The sequence below is a fragment of the Geotrypetes seraphini genome, chromosome 12, assembly GCF_902459505.1.
Source record: "Geotrypetes seraphini chromosome 12, aGeoSer1.1, whole genome shotgun sequence".
In the NCBI taxonomy this organism is placed as follows: Eukaryota; Metazoa; Chordata; class Amphibia; order Gymnophiona; family Dermophiidae; genus Geotrypetes; species Geotrypetes seraphini.
In genome coordinates this window covers 49,639,992-49,663,995 of record NC_047095.1, presented here as the reverse complement: position 1 = coordinate 49,663,995, position 24,004 = coordinate 49,639,992, and the positions used below count along the sequence as shown (strand labels likewise).

General features: G+C 43.3%; 1 protein-coding gene across 9 annotated transcripts in view; it reads left to right on the top strand.

Annotated features, from left to right (window-relative positions):
* Positions 1–24,004, top strand: part of PATJ (PATJ crumbs cell polarity complex component) — a 392,685-nt gene that overhangs the window by 282,329 nt on the left and 86,352 nt on the right. For all 9 annotated transcript variants that reach the window (XM_033916053.1, XM_033916047.1, XM_033916046.1 and 6 more), the window contains one exon: positions 12,897–12,974. In XM_033916053.1, coding sequence (XP_033771944.1) covers positions 12,897–12,974 — 78 coding nt within the window. The remainder of the gene's footprint in view (positions 1–12,896; positions 12,975–24,004) is intronic.

Here is a 24,004-nt window from a genome sequence, read left to right as displayed (position 1 = left end):
AGAAGTACCATAATTCAATTACAGAATTCTCAGGAAGTCTTATAAATATAGTGTAATGTTCTCTGGATTTTAATTTAATGATTTTATTTTAACATAGAATGTCATTGAGCTGCACAGAGACAGATTGATAAGTAGAGTCCACATTAAGAATTAATAAAAGGTGACTGTATGAAGTGAGGACCAAGTTGCTGCTTTACATTACATTACATTAGGGATTTCTATTCCGCCTATGCCTTGCGGTTCTAGGCGGATTACAATATAGAAGATGTCTGGGCATTTCCAGTAGAATTACATTACAGGAGAAGAGTTAATTACAGGTAACAGTAAAGAATTACAATACATTCAATATCACAGAAGATGTTACATAGCAACTGAATCAAGTTACATTGGGTGGAGAGTAAAGAATTACAATACATTCTAGATCACAGAAGATGTTACATGAACTGAATCAAGTTTCTTCGGGTGGAGAGTAGCATCATATACCTATAAGCGAAGGTGGATTCATAATGTTGATGATTGCATGATATTGGTTACTTAATGTTGATGATATGGACTGTAGAAGTGTTTAGTTTGGGTTGGACAAAGTGTTACTATATGGGGATGTTCCCAAAGGAATTGATTGGGAACTCCTTAGATGGCGGTTAGAGTGATAGGAGATATTTTTTGAACAGTAGTGTTTTTATTTCTTTTCGGAACTCTTTTATGTCTGTTGTTTTGATCAGTAATTTTGAGATGTCAGAGTCAATTTTAGCTGCCTGTGTCCCTAGAAGGTTGTCGTAAAGTTTCTTACGTCGAGTACCATTGAGAGGTGGGTAGGTGAAAAGGTTCTGTGTTCTCCTTCTTCTGGGTGAGAGGTGGTAGTGAAAACGGTTATTTAGGTAGCTGGGTGCTGTGCCGTGGGTTACTTGTTTGAATTGAATTGTGAATTTGAATTGTGAGTTTGAATTGTGTTCTTGCTTTTATTGGTAGCCAGTGAGATTCTAAGTATGCGTTGGTAATGTGGTCATATTTGCTGAGTGAATATATAAGTCTGAGGGCTGTGTTCTGGACGGTCTGTAGTTATTTTATTGTGTTGATTGGGCATGGTAGGTAATGGCTGTTGCAGTAGTCTACGATACTTAGTACAAGGGATACTTTACAGCAGGTAGGGTTCAAGAGAGTCACAGAGATGCGGTGGCTCTGATCATCTAATATTTTACTTTATTGAAAAAGGCTTCTATTATCTTAAATATTCTAAGTGTACTACAACTTACAGACATAACATTTGATAGGAGCAAACTGAACAAAATATAAAATACTTACAGGAGCACTTGTTTGTTCATATCAGACTGGGAGAACTGTTATGGTAACATGTAATAACATTACCCACTTGTGACCCTGATTAATCCTGTCTATGAAAAACACCTATTTCAAAGAAAAGCTCCAAACTCACCTGATGGATTTGAACATAAGAACATAAGAATTGCTACTGCTGAGTCAGACCAGTGGTCCATCATGCCCAGCAATCTGCTCACGCGGCGGCCCTCTGGTCAAAGACCATTGCCCTAACTGAGATTAGCCCTACCAGCACACGTTCTTATTCAGCAGAAACTTGTCTAACTTTGTCTTGAATCCCTGGAGGGTGTTTTCCCCTACAATAGCCTCTGGAAGAGCATTACAGCTTTCTACCACTCTCTGGGTGAAGAAGAACTTCCTTACGTTTGTACGGAATCTATCCCCTTTCAACTTTAGAGAGTGCCCTCTTGTTCTCCCTACCTTGGAGAGGGTGAACAACCTATCCTTATCTACTAAGTCTATCCCCTTCAGTACCTTGAATGTTTCGATCATGTCCCCTCTCAATCTCCTCTGTTCGAGGGAGAAGAGGCCCAGTTTCTCTAGTCTTTCACTGTACGACAGCTCCTACAGCCCCGTAGCCCTTTCAGGACCAAGGGACATATTTGTCCCATAACTTTAAAATCCTATAAATTTTGATTGGGATAGTCTACAGTTCTAAATTTGATATGTACGGATTCCATATGATACTGCCTTTATGTAAACAAACTGGTTCCGACATTCATTCATTAGCGTCGTTGCCAGATTGACGAGAAGATTCACTTGCCACACTGTCCATAAGCCAGAAGTGTGATTTTTTAAATAAAAATAATGATATTTCACAAAAAAAATCAATTTTTTGGCATCTGCAAGCCCTTTTTACCATAAAAATGTCGTCAAAACCACAAAAATTGGCCTACGATCCTTATGGTCCTGAAAGGGTTAACCATCTTAATCGCTCTTCTCTGGACCCTTTCGAGTAGTACCGTGTCCTTCTTCATGTACGGCGACCAGTGCTTGGATGAGCATAGAAAATCTCTCATTTTCTCCTCATATAAATATGTAAACCGCTTTGATTGTAACCACAGAAAAATAGCATATCAAATCCCTTCCTCTTTCCCTTTGCCTACTTTTGAAACTTCAAAGACATCAGTTTCTCCGGTAGGAGCTCATAAGTTGGCCTGGCTAAGGTTCTCAAACCTAATTGAGGATGTGCACCAAAAGCTAGCTGTTGCTTCATATATGTTGCCCTCTCATCCAGCTCTTCTCCAAGGCATGGTCTACTTCCTGCAGAACCCTCAACAGAATACTTCTAAATCTCCCTTCCACAAAAAATCTGCAATACAAGCGTGTTTTCCCCTCCAAGCTCACCTTTCTAGGTGTAAAAACTTGGAATTACCTTACTGAAATGACCAGGACGGAACCTAACTGCATCAAATTCCGGAAGAAACTGAAAACTCATCTATTTGACACCTAATCACTTGTATCCTCTTCTCCTCCTGTATCTTCCTGCCCTCCATTGTCCTCCCTACCCTCTTCTAACCCCTTCCTCTGTAATGTCGCCAAGAGCTTTTATAGGTATGTGCTTCTTTGTGAAAAAAATGAAAGGAAACTATGTACAGTATGGCCTCCAGAACCTTGTTCAGAGGAAAAAGATTCTACGTGATCCTATTTGTGTCAGACAGATCCGGTTCTTTCGTCTCTTAAAACTATTGGAAAAAGAGCCAGTTAGATTAAAGATGTTCCTGCATCTGATTATTCAGAATCACAGAAACCTGTCGCATCTCATTCTGTAGTCTTTAGCCTTGACAGCATGGATGCTGAGCACTCACTTTTCCAATACAAATGCAACAAATATTATTCTGAGTTAGAAAGCCGTGTGCATAAAAGAAGCAGAACCCTTTCAGATTTTCTCAGATTTTTCTCTTGAAAGATCTTTCCAGCTGTTCTAAAAAGAACTTGAAACATTTTTAAATCAAGGGACACCTCCATGCCATATCAGCCTACCATGATATGATTGAGACAACAAAATTTAAGATTGGAGAATTATCAAAGTCTATGAAAGGACTTTTTTTTATACAAAAGTGCTTATTCAGAATCTGAATAGGATCTGAATGTAGCCCTATCACGATTTATGAAAGCCGCTGTTTGAGCCCAAGGAAGCTTGATCATTAAAACACCTTTTTTTAACTTAACAGTACTTAGCGGAGATTTTTAATTCAGTTTCCAATAACAGTATTGGTTTTAATAGTTTCATCATCAAATAAAAGACCCCAGTGAACTGCAAGTCGTGGTGTGACACACACTTCCAAATAGAGGAGACCTGAGAACCCATCCAAAGTTTATACAAAAACTGGTATCAGATTTCCACATAAATCAGTTATTAGTTATGCACTAAACTGCATGCAGACCAGGAGAAAAGCTCTTTTTGACTTAGGGGTAGATGTACAAAGCTCTCCCCCCCAAAAAAAAAAATGCAACATTTCATCCAGACTAAATGAAACTTATTATGTGACCAGTGCACAGAGGCTTTTGGCTACTGCTTTACTGTGCATGGAAGCAGTGACCAAAAGCCTCATTTGTAGATTCTGTGCAATGCCCAGAATAACAGGCTTCCCAAAACCCTTATCAAACTACCGACATCTCTGAGCTCTGAACTGTCGGGAGTGCCATAAGAACATAAGAAGTTGCCTCTGCTGGGTCAAACCAGGGGTCCATCATGCCCAGCAGTCCGCTCCCGTGGCAGCCCATCAGGCTATTTCTGGTGGTCCAGTGGCATGGTCAGGCTGATCCTCCCCCCTTCAACCACCCTGAATGGCTCTGGTGGTCCAATGGACAACTTGATCCCCCCTTTTGTCCCCCCAGAAATGGCTCTGGGGGTCTGGTGGCTAACCTGGCCACCCCCAAGACCCCCAAAATGGTGGGGGAAATCAAGTAGCCAACTTGATTTCCCCCACCTTCTGAGCCCCCATCCAAAAACCCTGGTGGTTTAGGGGTTTAGGGGTTGAGCTGGACCCCCCATCTCAGCAACCCTCCCCCTCTACTTGACCCTGTGGACTGGGGCCCCCTTGCCTTTTTCTGAAGAACAGCAGAAGGGATGCCTACTCCCTCCTGTCTCAGGGCCCACCTCTTCAAAATGCTAATGCCTTGCCCCTGCCTAGCGCATTCTTATATGGTATTTAGGCCGCTCTTAGTTTATCCCAGAATGCACCAGGCAGGGGGCAGAGCAATGCCATTTTAAAGAGTTGGACCCTGAGAAATGAGGGAGTAGGCATCCCTCCTGCCGGTCATCAGAAAAAGGTATAGAAGGTTTCTCCCGGGGGGGGGGGGGGGTATCCCAGCCCAGCCCAGCCCATCCCATACAGCCAAGTGGGGAGAGAGGGTTGTTGAGATGGGTTGCCTGGCGCAACCACTAGACCACCAGAGATTTTATGGGGTGGGAGTGGCAAGGGAATCAGGTTGGCCACTGGACCACCAAGGGCACTTTTGAGGGGCTCAGGAGGCCATTGGGTCCACTAGATCACCAGGGATTATTTTTGGGTTAGGATCAGTGTTCCCTTTGCCTGCCGCACAGCTCTAACAATCAATGTTCAGCAGTAACAGCATGCATATAATTTGCATGTTGTCAGTGTTGAGCATTAATCACTAGAAACAGACTGGTATTTCTCCGGCACAGCAGAGGAACAGTGCTGGAATTTTGTGCATTGGTCCCTTAGAATGTAAATGAACTCTTGTTTTCTGTCTAAAAAGAATAAAGAATCATTGTAATTCATTCCAAAGTTGTATCATGGTACCTTTTTTTATTTTGCAAAAAAAAAACAAACCAACCAAAAACACCACACCTAATTAAAAGAGTGCATTGTTTTGCTGTGATTAAGCAGGCCTTTTAATCATAAAGTAAAGGCAAATCAGATTAGAGCCATGATGGCTTGTGACCCATTTCAATTCATCTTTCACTGTTCAAAGTAAAGTAGTGACTTGGTCTTCTTTGCATATCTGTTTCACCATTGCCTGACCCAGGCAGCCCAAAGGGACAGTGCTTAAATGAAATGTGGACATTACATGCAGCTCAGTGGGGTTTCAGCCTTTTTGTTATTGTTGTTAAGGAACCCTCTTATATTCATAGGTTCTTCAGTACCTCAATAATATATATGTAATGTTGTTCAGAACCCTGGAGGGATAACCACAAAGCTCCAGTTGAAAAACCTTGCCTGAAGCTCTACTTACGTGAGCCTAAGGTTTTTTATGGCATTTCTTTATTTACGATTATTTTGTTTCTTGGGAGTAAAGTTGGCATTTCTGATTAGAGATTAAAATGGGGCAAGCTTTATGAAGGGAGAGAGAATTATGTTTGTTGCTTGGGATTTTAAGAAACCTTTCTTACATAATCCCTATTTATCCTTCATTGCAATTTGCAAGGAGCTGTTCTAAAGTGCACTGCAGCTTACAATCGCTAGTTAAATATGCCCCTTGCTACTTATGAAAAAAATCTATTCTCTGGAATAAATTTCATTAAGCAAGCAAAAATCGAGTAACTTGGGATTCTAATGATCCCAAGTTTATAATTAAATTAACTAAACTGAGAGCTAAAATCATCTAAAACAGCAGTAGTTAGCAAATATTATTTTGTAATTATGAGCATGGCAATATATCCAAGTGCATTCATACAGTTATCTCAGATAATGTTCTTTGAAGAAGAGAATAAAATCTCAAATGTGAAAAGAAACCATATGTTTCTCAAGCTTCTGAATGACCAAATGGACAATGGACAGATCTGGATGATTAGGGATTTTGAACACTGGACTTTTTCAATTAAAAAAGCTTCTAACTTGAATGCTGACTCGTATTAAACTGCAAATTGTTTTGCAGATGGAGGCCTACATATGTTAAAATATGTTAAATAATCTGAAACATGAAAATTGCCAGTGTCAAAGCTTTTGTGCATTTTAATATACTTATAGCCCATTTGTGAAAAAGATTTGCATGTTGTCAGCTATGTATCAATTTTAAATAAAGGGATAGAGGGGTATAGATAGAGGGCTACTGCACAGGTCCTGGACCTGTTGGGCCGCTGCGTGAGCGGACTACTGGGCACGATGGACCTCGGGTCTGACCCAGTGGAGGCATTGCGTATGTTCTTATGTTCTTATGTTCAGTGAACTGCTGTAATGCTAAGAAGTCCATAAGTATAAAATGGGCTTCGTAACCTTTATGTTAAGTGCTATCAGTTGTGTTTGAGAAATTGGTTTTGTGCTAGTCCGGTAAGGTCCTCCAGCGTCATCCCGATGGTTGTATTTAACATGTCCAGCCATCTGCTTAATATTTAGTGCATGCTAATTCTGTTAGCATGTGCCAATCTTTAGTTAAAGGGCCTTTTAGAGTTTGTAGTTCTTTTTTTTTCAACCATTTATAGAGCTCAAGGTTTCTACGAGTCTTGCTCATTTGAATAAATAGCAAACTTGTGCCTGAAGGAGACTGCTAACCCACAGAAAATCTTATGGGTTTGTGCATGAATAAAATTAAGAGTTATGTTTGCAAGGGCCCTTTTTCTAAGCTGATTAAGTACTAACATGTTCCTAATGCAGTTTAAAATGGCATATTGCAAGATGCACACAGGCATCCTGTGGTAACTCCCAAATGTGCATGTGCTAATCAAATGCTAAAAAATACATTTTTTGAAGGGGTTTATCAGGGGGGCAGAGTGGATGATTATACACTAATTAGGACATCTACTTTAGCATACACTAACTGATTAACATAGGAATACTGTGTGAGCTCTTACTGCCTACAAAATGTTTGCGATAAATGAGCACTAATGGCCTTTAATACAAAAAGTAGAAAATCAGCCATTTTATGGTTGTAGGAAAAATAGCCTTATTGCATGGGAAAAACCCATGTAAGTATATGATAAGGCCACTTTTAGACCTCGTTTAGAATATTGTATACAATTCTGGAGACATCTTCAAAAAGATATACAGAAAACAGGATGAAGTCAATCCAGAGGAAAGCTACTAAAATAGTTGGTGATCTAAATCAATATGCATATGAGAACAGATAGATAAGCAGCATAACCTCGGTTGGCCACTATTGGAAACAGGATACTAGGCTTAATGGACCTTCGGTCTGTGCCGGTATGACAACTCTTATGTTCTTATCTCAATATGTATATTTTGGAGGAAAGGCTGAAGATAATGATAGAGATGTTTAAATACCTATGTGGCATAAATACACACGCGGCAAGTCTCTTCAATTGAAAGGAAACTCATGAGTGAGAGGGCATAGGATGAAGTTGAGGTGATAGGCCCAAGAAGTACTTAAGGAAGTACTTTTTTACAGAAAGGGTGGTAGATGCATGGAATAGTCTCCAGGTAGAGGTAGTGGAGACAAAAGACTGTGTCTGAATTCAAGAAAATGTGGGCCAGGCATGCGGGATCTCTTAGGAGGAGATAGTGGATGCTGAGGATGGGCAGATGTTTCTAATACCCGACATGGATTACATTTTGCTTGCACACAGGATGTGTCAGAGGTTTCAGAACTATTATACCACTGGGCAGCAGAGGGCGCTAGCCCAAAAGGGGGTGAACTTTGTGTTAAGGAATGCATTGAGCTCTGCAGCTCAAAAATGAGCCACAAGAAGTAAAGTAATGCAATCCTGCTGAGTCAGAGTGGTGGGACTCAGACAGGTAGGAGGATATATGCCCTAGCCTGGAGTGATTCCAGAGAGAGAGAGAGATCCCAAGGAAGAGATTCTCTGAGCAGAGAAGTCTCAGAGAAAGAAGACTTCATTAGCAGTGGGCTCAAAACCCTGGGAAGAAAGAGAGAGACGGTCAAGGTGAGACAATTGCTGATTGGCTTGATGAGTGAGTAGCTAATATAAACCACTGTATGGCATAGTATTTTGGAGCATGAATAAAACCTGAATACTATAATAGTTGATTATAAGGGGCTCAGTCTGTGTAGAGTTACCAGATTTGTTTATGAAAAAAGAGGCTATTTCATCGATATCACTAGGCTGACCTACAGCATCTTCCGGAAAGAATTAAAGACCACTTTGTTTAAGAAATTCTTGTCCTAGCCAGACACTCTCCCACAAACATAACTGTTCTACCCCAAGCCCACCCCCACACAAACCTTCCCCAAATCCGAGCCTTGTCTAGAGGGCCTACGAACATGCATGGATGCAAAATGATGATATCACACACATCCATGCATGCATGTGATACACAATACAATGCAATCTTTGTTTATATACTGCCAATACCTCATGGAAGTTCACAGCAGTTTACAAAAAAATAAATGATCTAATACAACAGTCTGGGCACCCAGACAGTCCTCTAAAAAGAGGACATGTCCGCGTTTTCCTGGATACCTGGTAACCTTAAGTCAACTACCTTCTACCTCACTTCGAATTCTACTCCCCCATTAGATCTACCAGAAACCACAACCTGTTTGCATATCCGAAAATCGCTGGCTGCAGATATCGAACCTTCCTGGACAGAACTTTCAAGTTTCAAGCTGGTAGACAGCAATCATGGCTAGGCTATTTCATCGATACCGCTAGGTTGACCTACAGCATCTTCCGGAAAGAATTAAAGACCACTTTGTTTAAGAAATTCTTGTCCTAGCCAGACACTCTCCCGCGAATATAACTTCCATGCCTTACCCTGAATTTCTTCCTCACACTAGGTATCCACATTCCCTGTCTGCTAAAATTCCCTCTTCATAATTGTATCCTGATATTAGCTGGTGTCCGACTATTTTCAATGTAAAATGTAAAATAGTTAATTTCTTATAATTCAACCTATGTAAAATTTTCCTTTCAACCACCTTGCATTCATCTACTGTAATTCGCTGATTGTACAGCTCTTCTTCTTTGTGAACCACCTAGAAGTCGCAAGATTATGGCGGTATAGAAAAATAAAGTTATTATTATTATTATTATTGTAACATTGTAAATGATGGTGGATAAAGATCTGTGTAGTCCATCCAGTCTGCCCCACAGTCACATTCATTCTCAAGGCAACAAACCAGTAATTGCTCATTTTACTTGCTAAGTTTCAGTATATGATATAACCCCCCCTCCAAAAAAAAAAAAAAAGATGGGTAAGACCTGTACTAAGATGATTTGAACATCGTATAAAATGGCTCTTGATCCTTTTTGCCGCATATGGGTCAGAGACCATAGAAATCTGTCCAGCATTGGCTACAGCGCCGCACATTGCCCTGTGGCTGGAGTTGCTGTAATAGCTAACTCCAGCCCCCGCCCCACCCCATCCATCTTGCCATATATGGGACACAAACCATAGAAGTCTGTCTGGCATCAGCTTCCTTCCCTGCTGCTGGGCTTCTAGTTAAGCATCACTCCTGTACATCATAAATGCAGATATATTTTTTGATCTGTCGAGTTTTGTGTCAAAACTATCCTCTTTCTGTTTAGGGATCCTTTGCATTTATCCCATGCATTTTTTAATTCCGCCACTATTTTTGCCTCCTCACCTCCAAAGGAAGGGCTTTTGAGGCATCCACTACCCTCTCCGTGAAGAAGTATTTCCTGTGGAAATATTGATGTCTTTGTGTTGAACTAAGAGCCTATGAAGGAACAAGACTCAGAGCTGTACAAAAAAAAAACTTCTTGTTGCACTTTTTAAGTGGTTATGCTGTGAGTGTTTGTGTGAATGTGCACAGGGTTCCAGGAAAACCCAGATTGGGCTCTGCCACAAAACCAATATTTAAAAATCTACAAAAATTAGAAATACAATGCAAACCTCACATCTATATGAGATCAAGATATTTTTGCATGTATACATAAAAAAGACCATAATCTGTAAATGTGCCATATACTGTATATATATTCAAATAATTTATGAACAGCTTAAAATGTAGCATATATTAATTTTGGGCCCAAAAAAGCCACTAGGTCTTATTTTCAGGTTAGGTCTTCTTTTTTTCATGTACTGTACAATGATCATCTCTTTTCCTCTCCTCCATCCCAATTCTTCCTATTTCCTTTCTCTCCTCCACATGTGCAGCATCTTTCCTCCCCTCTCACCCATCCCCTTGTGCAGTGTCTTTCTATCCCTCCCTCCCATCCCCCTGTGCAACAGAACCTTTGCAGCTTGTATCCCTCCCTCCCTCCCATCTCTTGTGCAGCAGAACCCTTGCAGCTTGTATCCCTCCCTCCCCTGCCCGCCGCCACGCACCTACCCACTGACCCTTCCATCTCTCCTGCCGACCGCAAGACCGAAATACTGTACCTTGTAACAAACAGCAGCGTCGCAGTAATGTAGACAGGCTGCTTTGCAGCCTTCTCCTGCCCAGGTGCTTGTACCGTGTTGCTGATGACATCATCAGTGATGCGGCAAAGGAACGTCCAGGCAGGAAAAGGCCGCGAAGCAGCCTGTCTGCATTGCTGTGACGCTGCTGTTTGTTACAAGGTACAGTATTTTGGTCTTGCGGTCAGCAGGAGAGATGGAAAGGTCGATGGGGGGGGCAGCGCAGAGAAGCGCTGCTAGGGCTTATTTTCGGGGGGTAGGGCTTATATTAAGACCTATCCCAAAAATCATGCTAGGGCTTATTTTCGGGGAAACACGGTAATAAAAGTGAATGTTGTGCCAAAATATACAAATTGTATGGCAATCTGAGTGTTGTACATACACTTAACTAACATTCAGCCATGTAGTGAATTCCATTCTATTGTTTAAAAGGTATAGAAAAGGGGCATACCCAACTAAGGTGCACTAAGCGTTTTAGCGTGCGCTAAACGCTAACTTGCCCATTATAAGTCTATGGACGCGTTAACAAATATTTAGTGCACGCTAAAATGGCTAGCGTGCCTTTGTAAAAGAGGGGGCTAAATGATTGGTAAACTACACACTTCTAAAAATGCAAATAGAAGAATCAAATACAAATTGTTAAGGCTTAAAATCAGACTGAGCTCCCATGATAAAAACTGCCATATAAATATTGGCGCCTGGATCTGGGCCAATAGGCCTATGAGGTAAAGCAAAAATATTAAAACCCAAAAAGAAACAATAGTTCAAAGGTCCTCAGTGCTCACAGGCTCACCCTGCCCAAGGAAAAACTATGATGGTTAAATGAAAAAAGGCCATTTAATAATCTCTGCTTGGCCAGTAAGCATTTTCATCTGAGTAGCCGCTGTGTAAAGCGTTAGGAAAGGTCTGCTTAAAAAAGATAGCTCTTTAATTGATTTCTAAAGAGTATTAAAGATGGTATCAGATGTAAATACAGTATTGGAGCAAAGCATTCCATAAAACCAGTCCTGCAGCCATAAAAATTGGAGAGGTATTCATGATGAACAAGAAGGAACACATATGTAGAAACTGGACAGAGTGATGAAAAAGTGTTCTTAAATTCATCCCATTAAATTGAAATCATGGTTTATCTTGTCTTTCCCTGCTTTCAAGAGATCCTAATTTGATGAAATATTCATGGTGCAATGATAACTCATCTATTACTAGCTATGTGCTTCACCTTACTTTTTACTCCGTACATGTAGTAGGGATTCCTTTACCCCAGTCCTTTCTCATTTTATTTAAAACAAAACATTTGTGCTTCTAGTTTTATTGATAATGATATCAAGATGGAACTGAAAATGTCACTTTTACAAAACAATTATACATCAGTTTTAATTAATTAAGCTGTTATTTAACTTGCTTTTTCACAAATAAAACAAACAAGCCCTTCATAGGTTGACTCTGGTACTATGCTACCATGTTTCCCCCAAAATAAGACAGTGTCTTATATTTATTTTAGGCCCAAAAAACGCACTAGGTCTTATTTTCGGGGCATGTACATGATCATCTTTCTCTTCCTCTCCTTCACCCCAATTCTTCTCTTTCCTTACTCTCCCCCACATATGCAGCATCTTTCCTCCACTCCCTCCCATCCCTCGTGCAGCAGGATCCTTACCCAGCTTCTATTCTTCCCTCCCTCCCATCCTTCGTGCAGCAGGACCCTTGAGCAAGCACCCCCCTCCCTCGAGTACCGGCACCTGCCGCGCAGCCAAATTCCCATCCTTCCATCCCTCCTGTCGGAACCCCGCCGTGAGCCTTACTTACAATGTCAGGCCAGCAGCACTCTAAACAGACTGCTTGGGCCTTGTCCGCCCATGAATTCACTCTGCCGAAGCAGCCTGTTTAGAGTGCTGCTGGCCCGACGCTCCTTAGGGAGGTAAGTAGAGCTCACGGTGGGGTTCCGATGGGAGGGAGGGAAGGATGGGGATTTGGCTGCGGGTGCTTGGGGGGGGGGGTACGGTGCTCGCTCAAGGGTTCTGCTGCACAAGGGATGGGAGGGAGGGAAGGGAAACTGCTGGTGAATCCCAGGACTAGGGCTTATTTTGAGGGTAGGACTTATATTAAGATGTACCCCGAAAATCCTGCTAGGGCTTATTTTCGGGGAAACAAGGTACATTAACAGTTTTTTCATAATATCATGCTTCTAGTGAGCTTGAAAGAGCTCACCAGATGAGTAAAAAAATATGCAGTGCTACTTATAGAGTATATATTTGTTTTTGTATCCTTGATTGTTGAAAAAAAATTCTTATTCAAATAAATTCTTATTCACAGGATCAGGATGCGTTTGCACTGTCTGCTAATGAAGATGCAATAGTAGAGGACCTTGCTGCTGATGAATCCATAGTAATTGTAAGTGTTCAAAAGCCATAGATTTTGCTTTTATATATATTGTGATACCTTGGAATCCGAACTTAATCCGTTCCAGAACCCCGTTCGAGTTCCAAGACAATTTTTCCCATTGAAAATAATAGAAACTGTATTAATCCGTTCCTGGATTCCACAAACTCAAATTTTAACAGGAAATACACTGGATTTTAGGGGCAGAAAAACACACATACAATGGGCAGGGTGTTCAGATTCCAAAGCGGAGTTCAGATTCTGGGGCAAAATTTACTACAAAAAAAAGTTTGGATTCCAAAATGTTCGAATTCTGGGGCGTTCGGATTCCAAGGTACCACTGTATATATATGAAGCAGAATTACTCATTTATTTTGCACCACAAGTTGCAGTGTAATTGAAAATAGCTTCTTGCACTGGTAACTTTCTATTTATTTTTCCTTTTGTACATTAAAGGTTATACCTCAGTTCACAAATAGAACAGCTTAATGCATAGCAAGTATTTCCAGCTCTTTAAGCACTGGCGTGGCTGAACCGCCAAGTCCAAGCATAGAAAGCCGCACTACATTAGAATTAGTATTTCACAAATGTTTTGGACGTAATCAAATGCTGCCCGCAGCATCTAAATATTTTACCCATGTTCACAGAGTTAGCAGCACTGAATATACCTAAAGTGTGCTGACCACCACCACTCTATATGGCTAAATTTAGGACTGCCTTTTTGATGGCCTATGTTTATTTGCATATATATATATATATATATGGATAGTGGCTGTATACTGCCAGCTGTTTATAGATTTAGAAGGAACCTGAACTAGCTGCACAATACAGCGTTCCGCTTTAGGAGTCAACGGGTCTAGGATGATTCATCACAGCTGATTCAGCACAGCAGTTTCATTGCTGAAATGGCCACAATAAGCCCCCTCCACACCCCCAAGGTAGGAGCCCCCTCCACACCCTACATACCTCTTGCAAAAATTCACCAGCGCAAGCAGCATCTTCCACCTCCTGCTCGCGCTAGCCTCAACTACTCTCTGATGTCACATCATGGTCCCATGTCTAGGAATGGAGAAAGTGTCACAGAGGTCACAGAGGTCTCGGTGGGCGACACATTGGCCTCCAGTGACCACAACATGGTATGGTTCAATATCAGGAAAGGTTTCACTAAATCTACTACACTAACCAAAGTCCTCAAATTCAAGGACACAAATTTCAAAGAAATGGGAGACTTCGTTCACCAGGCGCTACAAAGCCAAGAAGAAACCGATAACGTGGAAGACATGTGGTCGACTTTGAAAGCAACCATACAAGAAGCAACAAACCGCTATGTAAAATCAGTAAGTAAACGGCGAAGGAACAATAAGCCACAGTGGTTTACTGTGGAGATCTCAGACCTGATCAAGGAGAAGAAAAAAGCATTCATCTCTTACAAACAATCAGGGAAGCAGGACTCTAGAGCAGACTACCTGGCCAAATCAAAAGCCGTCAAAACAGCAGTCAGGGAGGCTAAATTCCTCATGGAGGAGTCTCTAGCAAAGAACATCCAGAAGGGAGATAAATCCTTCTTCAGGTATATCAGTGATAGAAGAAAAAACTCAGGCGGGATTGTACGTCTTAGGAAACCAGACGGAGACTATGTGGAAAAGGATTCGGAAAAAGCCCAACTATTAAATGAATACTTATGCTCAGTCTTCACCCGAGAAGCGCCAGGGCTCGGCCCTCAGCTACAGACAAGGGTTGGCTCAGTTGACCCGTTCAGTAACTTTGAGTTTACGCCCAGCAGTGTCTACGGTGAGCTGTCAAAGCTCAAGGTTAACAAAGCAATGGGGCCGGACAACCTGCACCCCAGGGTGCTTAGGGAGCTGAGTGATGTCTTGGCGGAGCCACTGTCCGCGCTCTTCAACCTCTCCCTTAGTACAGGCAGCGTCCCGTTGGACTGGAGGACGGCTAACGTCATTCCACTCCACAAGAAAGGCTCAAAGATGGAGACAGCAAACTACAGACCAGTGAGTCTAACATCGATAGTGAGCAAACTAATGGAAACTCTAATCAAACACCAATTAGATAAGATCCTGGATGAGGAGAATCTACGGGATCCCCGACAACATGGATTTACTAAGGGGAGATCCTGCCAATCCAACCTGATCAGCTTCTTTGACTGGGTAACGGGGAAGCTGGATATTGGGGAGTCCCTGGACATCGTGTACCTGGACTTTAGCAAAGCATTCGATAGCGTACCACACCGCAGGTTACTGAGCAAGATGAGTTCTATAGGATTAGGTAACACATTGACGAAATGGGTTGGGAGCTGGCTTGGAGGTAGGCTCCAAAGGGTGGTAGTGAACGGCACCCCCTCCGAAATGACGGAGGTGATTAGTGGAGTACCACAGGGCTCAGTCTTGGGCCCAATCCTATTCAACATCTTTATAAGAGACTTGGCAGAAGGGCTTCGAGGTAAAATAACATTATTCGCCGATGACGCCAAACTTAGTAATGTAGTGGGCAAATGCACAACAGACGAAGATTCAGTGCCCAACAACATGATGCACGACCTACTCCTACTGGAGCGATGGTCTAGGACATGGCAACTCAACTTCAATGCCAAAAAATGCAAAGTTATGCACCTGGGCAGCCAGAATCCATGCAAGTCTTATACCCTTAATGGCGAGATCCTAGCAAAAACGGTAGCAGAACGAGACTTGGGGGTAATCGTCAGTGAGGACATGAAGTCTGCCAATCAAGTGGAGCAGGCTTCGTCCAAGGCAAGACAAATCATGGGCTGCATACGAAGGGGTTTCGTCAGTCGTAAGGCGGAAGTTATTATGCCATTGTATAGATCCATGGTGAGGCCCCACCTGGAATACTGTGTGCAATTCTGGAGGCCGCATTATCGCAAGGATGTGCTGAGACTGGAGTCGGTGCAAAGAATGGCCACCCGGATGGTCTCGGGACTCAAGGATCTACCATACGAAAAACGGCTTGACAAATTACAGCTATACTCGCTCGAGGAGCGCAGAGAGAGGGGGGACATGATCGAGACGTTCAAGTATCTTACGGGCCGCATCGAGGCGGAGGAAGATATCTTCTTTTTCAAGGGTCCCACGACAACAAGAGGGCATCCGTTGAAAATCAGGGGCGGGAAACTACGAGGTGACACCAGGAAATTCTTTTTCACCGAAAGAGTGGTTGATCGCTGGAATAGTCTTCCACTACAGGTGATTGAGGCCAGCAGCGTGCCTGATTTTAAGGCCAAATGGGATCGGCACATGGGATCTATTCACAGGGCAAAGGTAGGGGAGGGACATTAAGGTGGGCAGACTAGATGGGCCGTGGGCCCTTATCTGCCGTCTATTTCTATGTTTCTATGAAGTGATGTCAGAAGTGAGCCAAGACCGGCCGAGCAGGAGGTGAAAGATGCTGCTCATTCCGGCGAACTTTTCAAGAGGTATGCAGGACCGGGGGGAGGAGAGGCAGAGAGAAGGAGAAGCGCAGGAAAGAGGGTTGTGAAGAGGAGGGGGGAGGAGAGACATTGGCAGGGGGTGGAGGAGGAAAGGTTGCTTTTCTTTGAATCTTTTCTATGTTTATTAAAATTTGGTATACCAGCAAATCTTACAATAGTTCCGCTAGATCTTTCTTGAGATAAGGCAACCAGAATTGAACGCAATATTCAAGGTGCGATACAAATGGTATTATAACATTCTTGTCTTGTTTACCATCCCTTTTCTAATAATTCCTAGCATCTTGTTTGCTTTTTTGGCCACCATCACACATTGGGTGGAAAGTTTCAGCATATTGTCTACAATGACACCCAGATCTTTTTCTTGAGTGCTGACCCCCAAGGTGGACCCTAGCATCTAGTAACTATGATTTGGGTTATTCTTCACAATGCGTATTACTTTGCATTTGTCCACATTAAATTTCATCTGCCATTTGGATACCCAGTCTTCCCATTTCCTATGATCTGCCTGCAATTTTTCACAGTCTGTATGTGTTTTAACAACTTTGAACAGTTTAGTGTCATCTGCAAATTTAATCACTTCACTCATCATTCCAATTTCCAGATCATTTATAAATAAGGTAAATAGCACCAGACCCAGAATAGATCCCTGTGGCATTCCACTATTTACCGTCATCCATTGAGAAAAATGGCCATTTAACCCTACCCTCTGTTTTCTGTCTGTTAACCAGTTCCTGAACATCGCTTCCTATCCCATGACTCTCTTATTTTCTTAGGAGCGTCTCATGAGGAACTTTATCAAAACATTTCTGAAAATCTAGATCCTTCATCAACCAGCTTACCTTTGTGCACATGTTTATTCACCCCTTCAAAGAAATCAAGCAGATTGGTGAGGCAAGACCCATACTGACTCTTCCCATTAAGAAGTCCTCTCATCAGCTCTCAGAAAGCAAAACATTAAAAAAGCCCAATAAACAATGGAGTAGAGAAGAACACCTCAGTTAGTTTTTATAGGTTAAAAAAAACTCCACTCCATTTCAAGTCCACAGTTTCCAAATAATCCACACTATGTGGTACAGCACTGGACTCTACGAAAAACTCAGCTGTCATAGAGAGAATTAGCTTCCACTCAAATGTACAGACACAGTTCATATTCCATTATAGCATTCAAAATCACTGAGCTCTGGAACAACCTTACCTCCCCTCTTCGGAACTTGAGCTCTCTCCAAGTTTTCCGCAAACATCTGAAAACCTGGCTTTTCTCAAAAAATGTAAGTCTCCCTCCAACTTAGGAATCAAGGAAACTCTTATATCTTGGCATCCCAAGTCCTCTAAATTTTCTTCACACTTCTACCTCTAACCCTCTGTTGTAGTTCCTTCCTGTTTCTCCTACTGTAAACCGCGTCGAGCTCTACGAACATGGAGATGATGCGGTATACAAACCTAAGGATTAGATTAGATTAGCATGATGAAAGGAAAGAACTTAGCTGCAATCCATGCTCCCCCAAACTTGCCAGCGGCCATTCACTTTAAGGCACAGGAATGTTGCAAATTCAGGGAATCCCAGTTTTGCCACAAGCTGTGTCAGGGGGGCATCTTCACCAATGCTATCTGAAACTGCTGAACAAACGGAAACAACTGAAGGGAAAATGCCCTAGATTTGTGGGTAATTGAAATCACCCATTATTATACTGTTGCCCAATTTGCCAACTTTCATAATCTCTGAAAATATTTCTTCATCAGTTTGCTCATTTTGTCCTGGGGATAGTAGTTTAGCCCTACCTGTCTGTCCCTTCACTTCACACATGGAATTTCTATCCATATGGATTCCACCTTGCTATCTATGTCATGCAGAATGTTTATTTTGATTACCGTATTTTCGCGGATATAACGCGCGCGTTATACGCATTTTTACCTACCGCGCATACCCCTCGCGCGTTATACGCGTGAGCGCGGTATACAAAAGTTTTTCTACATAGTTCCCACCCCGCCCGACGCCCGATTCACCCCCCCCAGCAGGACCGCTCGCACCCCCACCCCGAACGACCGCTCGCACGCGCTCCCACCCGCACCCGCGATCGGAGCAAGAGGGAGCCCAAGCCCTCTTGCCCGGCCGACTCCCCGACAATATCGGGCCAGGAGGGAGCCCAAACCCTCCTGGCCACGGCGACCCCCTACCCCCACCCCGCACTACATTACGGGCAGGAGGGATCCCAGGCCCTCCTGCCCTCGACGCAAACCCCCCTCCCTCCCTCCAACGACCGCCCCCCCCCAAGAACCTCCGACCGCCCCCCCAGCCGACCCGCGACCCCCCTGGCCGACCCCCACGACACCCCCACCCCCCTTCCCCGTACCTTTGCTAGTTGGCCGGACAGACGGGAGCCAAACCCGCCTGTCCGGCAGGCAGCCAACGACGGAATGAGGCCGGATTGGCCCATCCGTCCCAAAGCTCCGCCTACTGGTGGGGCCTAAGGCGCGTGGGCCAATCAGAATAGGCCCTGGAGCCTTAGGTCCCACCTGGGGGCGTGGCCTGAGGCACATGGGCCCAACCCGACCATGTGCCTCAGGCCACGCCCCCAGGTGGGACCTAAGGCTCCAGGGCCTATTCTGATTGGCCCACGCGCCTTAGGCCCCACCAGTAGGCGGAGCTTTGGGACGGATGGGCCAATCCGGCCTCATTCCGTCGTTGGCTGCCTGCCGGACAGGCGGGTTTGGCTCCTGTCTGTCCGGCCAACTAGCAAAGATACGGGGAAGGGGGGTGGGGGTGTCGTGGGGGTCGGCCAGGGGGGTCGCGGGTCAGCTGGGGGGGCGGTCGGAGGTTCTTGGGGGGGGCGGTCGTTGGAGGGAGGGAGGGGGGTTTGCGTCGAGGGCAGGAGGGCCTGGGATCCCTCCTGCCCGTAATGTAGTGCGGGGTGGGGGTAGGGGGTCGCCGTGGCCAGGAGGGTTTGGGCTCCCTCCTGGCCCGATATTGTCGGGGAGTCGGCCGGGCAAGAGGGCTTGGGCTCCCTCTTGCTCCGATCGCGGGTGCGGGTGGGAGCGCGTGCGAGCGGTCGTTCGGGGTGGGGGTGCGAGCGGTCCTGCTGGGGGGGGGGTGAATCGGGCGTCGGGCGGGGTGGGGGTAGGGGGTCGCCGTGGCCAGGAGGGTTTGGGCTCCCTTCTGGCCCGATATTGTCGGGGAGTCGGCGGTCCTTCGGGGTGGGGGTGCGAGTGGTCCTGCCGGGGGGGGGGCAGGGCAGGGCGGGTAAACGGAGAGTCGGGACAGCGCACGGAGAGTCGGGGAGGGCGAAAGGAGAGTCGGGGTGGCCAGAGGAGAGTCGGGGCGGGCGAAAGGAGAGTCGGGGTGGCCAGAGGAGAGTCGGGGCGGGCGAAAGGAGAGTCGGGGTGGCCAGAGGAGAGTCGGGGCGGGCGAAAGGACAGTCGGGCAGCATGCGCGTTATACCCGTGAGTGCGGTATACAAAAGTTTTTATACATAATATTGTGGTTTCTGCGCGCTATACCCGTGTGCGCGTTTTACACGGGTGCGCGTTATATCCGCGAAAATACGGTAATTCAATTCCATCTTGAACATACTGTATAGCACAACCCCTCCAATTTGATCTACTCTATCCTTGCGATAAATTTGTACCCAGGTAACAGTGTCCCATTTATGGTCCTCCTTCCCCCAAGTCTCTGAGATGCCTAATATATCTATCTCATCATTCAGCGCTATGTACTTTAACTCTCCTATTTTAATTTTTTAGGCTTCTAGCATTTGTATGCAGACACTTTAAACTGCATTTTTTCCTTGTATCTACATGCTGCTGAGAATATGATAGATAATTTAAGTCCTTTACTCTGCCTTCCTCTTAAGCACTTATGGCTTTCTTTCACCATTGCTGAAACCTCTCTAGTGGGACTCCTTAAATATCCTGTTTCAATAGTATCCTTAACAGACAAAAACCCATCCATAACAGACCTGGAAATTAAAGCAATCAAATACCCAATCCAAACCTCCCTCAAAATCCTGGGAGTGCTGATAGACAGATGCTGCACTATGCAGACTCAAATCAACAAAACTACCCAAAAAGCATTCTTCACAATGCGCAACCTAAGAAAAATAAGGAAATTCTTTGACAAAGAACACTACAGGATCATTGTACAATCCCTGGTACTAGGTCTTGTGGACTACTGCAATATCCTATATCTACCATGCCCTACAAACATGATCAAAAAACTACAGACCGTTCAGAACACAGCTCTCAGACTAATCTACTCCCTCGGAAAATATGACCACATCACCAACGCCTACCTAGACTCACATTGGCTACCGATTAAAGCCAGAATTCAATTCAAACTGTACTGTCTAATCTTCAAAGTTTTCAACGGTACTGCACCTGCCTATCTAAACGATCGCCTAAACCGTAACCTTCCACCCAGAATAAGAAGAACACTGACACCATTCTCATATCCACCACTCAATGGCACTCATCGTAAAAAGCTTTATGATAACCTCATAGCAACGCATGCAGCAAAACTCGAACCCTCCATCACTAGATTGTTAACCTCAACATCTGACTTCAAAGCATTCCGTAAAGAAATCAAAACGCTGCTCTTCAAAAAGTATTTACAACCTACCTAATCTCCCTCTCCTCTTCCACAAACCAGGTTTGCTCACTCCCTGGCACCATACCATCAATCGACAAAAAATACATATAAAAAAATAATAAATAAATAAATAAATACCTGGAACCTAATTCACCCTACCGAAACCGATTACCTACCAAAGTATGGAAACAGAATATTTGATATGTATAGTAATGTAACCTGATTTATATTCCATTGTTATTATGTCTACACCCTCACTCTGTCATTAAGTCTATACCCTCAATCTGTATTCTCCAATGTCATGTACCCTCCTGGAAATGTCCAGCTCTCTTCTTATGTAATCCGCTTTGAACCGCAAGGCACAAGCGGAATAAAAATCACTAATGTAATGTAATGTAATGTAATATTCCATATACAACCATCCACTCCTGGGCGACTATCAGCTTTTTCCCCATTTTAGTTTAAAAGTTGCTCTATCTCCTTTTTAAGCATTAGCGCCAGCAGTCTGGTTCTGTCCCAGTTAAGGTGGAATCCATCCTTTCAGAATAGACTAAACTAAACTAAACCTTAAGTTTGTATACCGGATCATCTCCATAAAGATAGAACACGATACATAAAGATAGAGCTCGACACGTAAAGATAGAGACTCCCCATTCTCCCAGAATCCAGTTCCTAACAAATCTAAATCCCTCATCCCTGCACCATCATCTCAACTACGCATTGAGACTATGGAGCTCTGCCTGCCTCTTTGGGTCCTGGGCATGGAACAGGGAACATTTCTGAAAATGCTACCCTGGAGGATCTGGATTTCAATTTTCTACCGAAGAGCCCAAATTTGGCTTCCAGAACCTCCCCCCAACATTTTCCTATGTCATTGGTATCTACATGTATCAAGACAGCCAGCTCCTCCCCAGCACTATCTAACATACTATCTAAGTGACACATGAGGTCCACCACCTTCGCACCAGACAGGCAAGTGACCAGGTGATCCTCACACCCACCATCCACCCAGCTATCTACATGCCTAATGATCGAATGTCCCACTATTATGGCCGTCCTAACCCTTCCCTCCTGAGCAGAAGACCCATCCTCAGTGTGAGAGGACATTCATCTCCTGGTTGGCAGGTCCTGGCTACAGAATTGCCTCCTACTTCACCAGGGTGATGCTCTCCTTTAAGATGACCTCCCTTTTCTGAGGCAGCACAGAAGCTGCCAGACTGAAGGTAGAACTTTTCTACAATGTTCCTATAGCTCTTCTCTGTGTACCTCTTTGTCTCCCTCAGCTCTTCCAAGTCTGCTATTCTAACCTTAAGAGATCGGACCTGTTCCCTGAGTGCTAGGAGCTCTTTGCAACGAGCACACACATATAACTTCTTGCCAAGTGGGAGACAATCATGTATGTGACGCTTGGTGCAAAAGACTTGATAGCACCCCTCTTGTTTCTGGACTACTGACCATGATAGTTGCTGTTTTGTCTGTTTTCTTCAGGAATATAGTTTCATCTACTCATTCTTTTGTGGAAAGCCTTTCCCTATTAGCCTTGGAAAAATGTAGATCTCTTATATTTTTGTATTTTGCACAATACAGCCAAAAGGAAAAAAGAAGACTGCAAATCATTCAGAACACGGCCATAAAGTTAATCTACAATGCAAAAAAATTCGATCACGTCTCCCCATTATTAATTGATGCACATTGGTTGCCAGTTAACCATAGGATCCTCTACAAACTGATGTTCCTAATTTTTAAGTCTCACATTCAGCGAACCACAATTCATTTTAAAATCACTTATCCCATACAAACCTCAAAGATCTTTGCGTTCAACTAGTCAAAATTTATTAACTGTGCCATCATTAAAAATCATTGGAACAAGAAGAGCGGAGATGTTTACTGTTGCAGGGCCACAATGGTGGAATTCCCTTCCCCATTACATCAGAATTGAAAGTGATATCCTAGTATTTAAAAAGCTTTTAAAATCTTATTTTTTTAAGGACGCCTTTGATTTATAATTTAACTAATGGATGCCTAAATCAATTTTTACGTAAGAAAAGCTTTGAAAATTTTACCCTACCTCTCGTTCTTTCCTGGTTTTTTGTTTTTTTTCTTCTCCCCCATTGTAACTTTGCCCTCCTTCCCTCTCTCTCATGTGAGTCATTATTGATTTTATTGTAATTAGGTTATAGTTTCTATATTATACTATTATGTACATCGCCTAGAATTTCGAAATAGGCGATTCATCAAATGTGAAATAAAACTTGAAAACTTGAAACTTGAAAACTTCTATTTTTAGTTGTCCAGTAATGCATGCTTTGCTAATCTTTCATCATGTAAAAAAGGAGCTACCCGTTGTAACTTGGAAAGCAAAACTCATTTGGTAGCTGAATTTCTGACAAGTGTACAGTATTGAGGAATCAGTAGAAGATGCTATGACTCACTATTTGGTTTGAATTGTCAACCTCCTTTTTGCCAGTCTGTTCTTTTTAAAACAGAATGGAAAAATTTATTTGTTTCCCATCTCTTCTCAACCTTCTACTTGTGGCGAAACTACATTTATTTTTTTTAACTTGCATTTTATTTTCCATTTTCCAACAAAAATATAATGAACATTCTGAATACAATGAGAATAGGGTGTTCCAGTTCCCTCTAGGATTTTTCATTGGAGGAGGCAGTCATCTGAAGTTTTTGACCTTGAAATTAGTATTCTTGGTGGCAGTTACTACATCTTGCAGAGTCGATGAGCTTCAGGTTTTAGTAGCAAGTAACTTTGCTTCATATCCTGTCTCTCTTTCTTCCAGTTAATGTTCTCTCTCTGTTATTTATAATTTGTAAACTAATTTGCTGTTTGCAGAAATGTATACTGTATATCAAATGACTAAATTAAATTAAACTTTAAAAACTGATGCAAAGGTCCCAGGTAAAAAGTGCCTGTGGACTTTTACAACAACATAGGCAGATTGAAAATTGCCTTCTTGACTATTCCACCTTTTCCAATGTGATTTCATG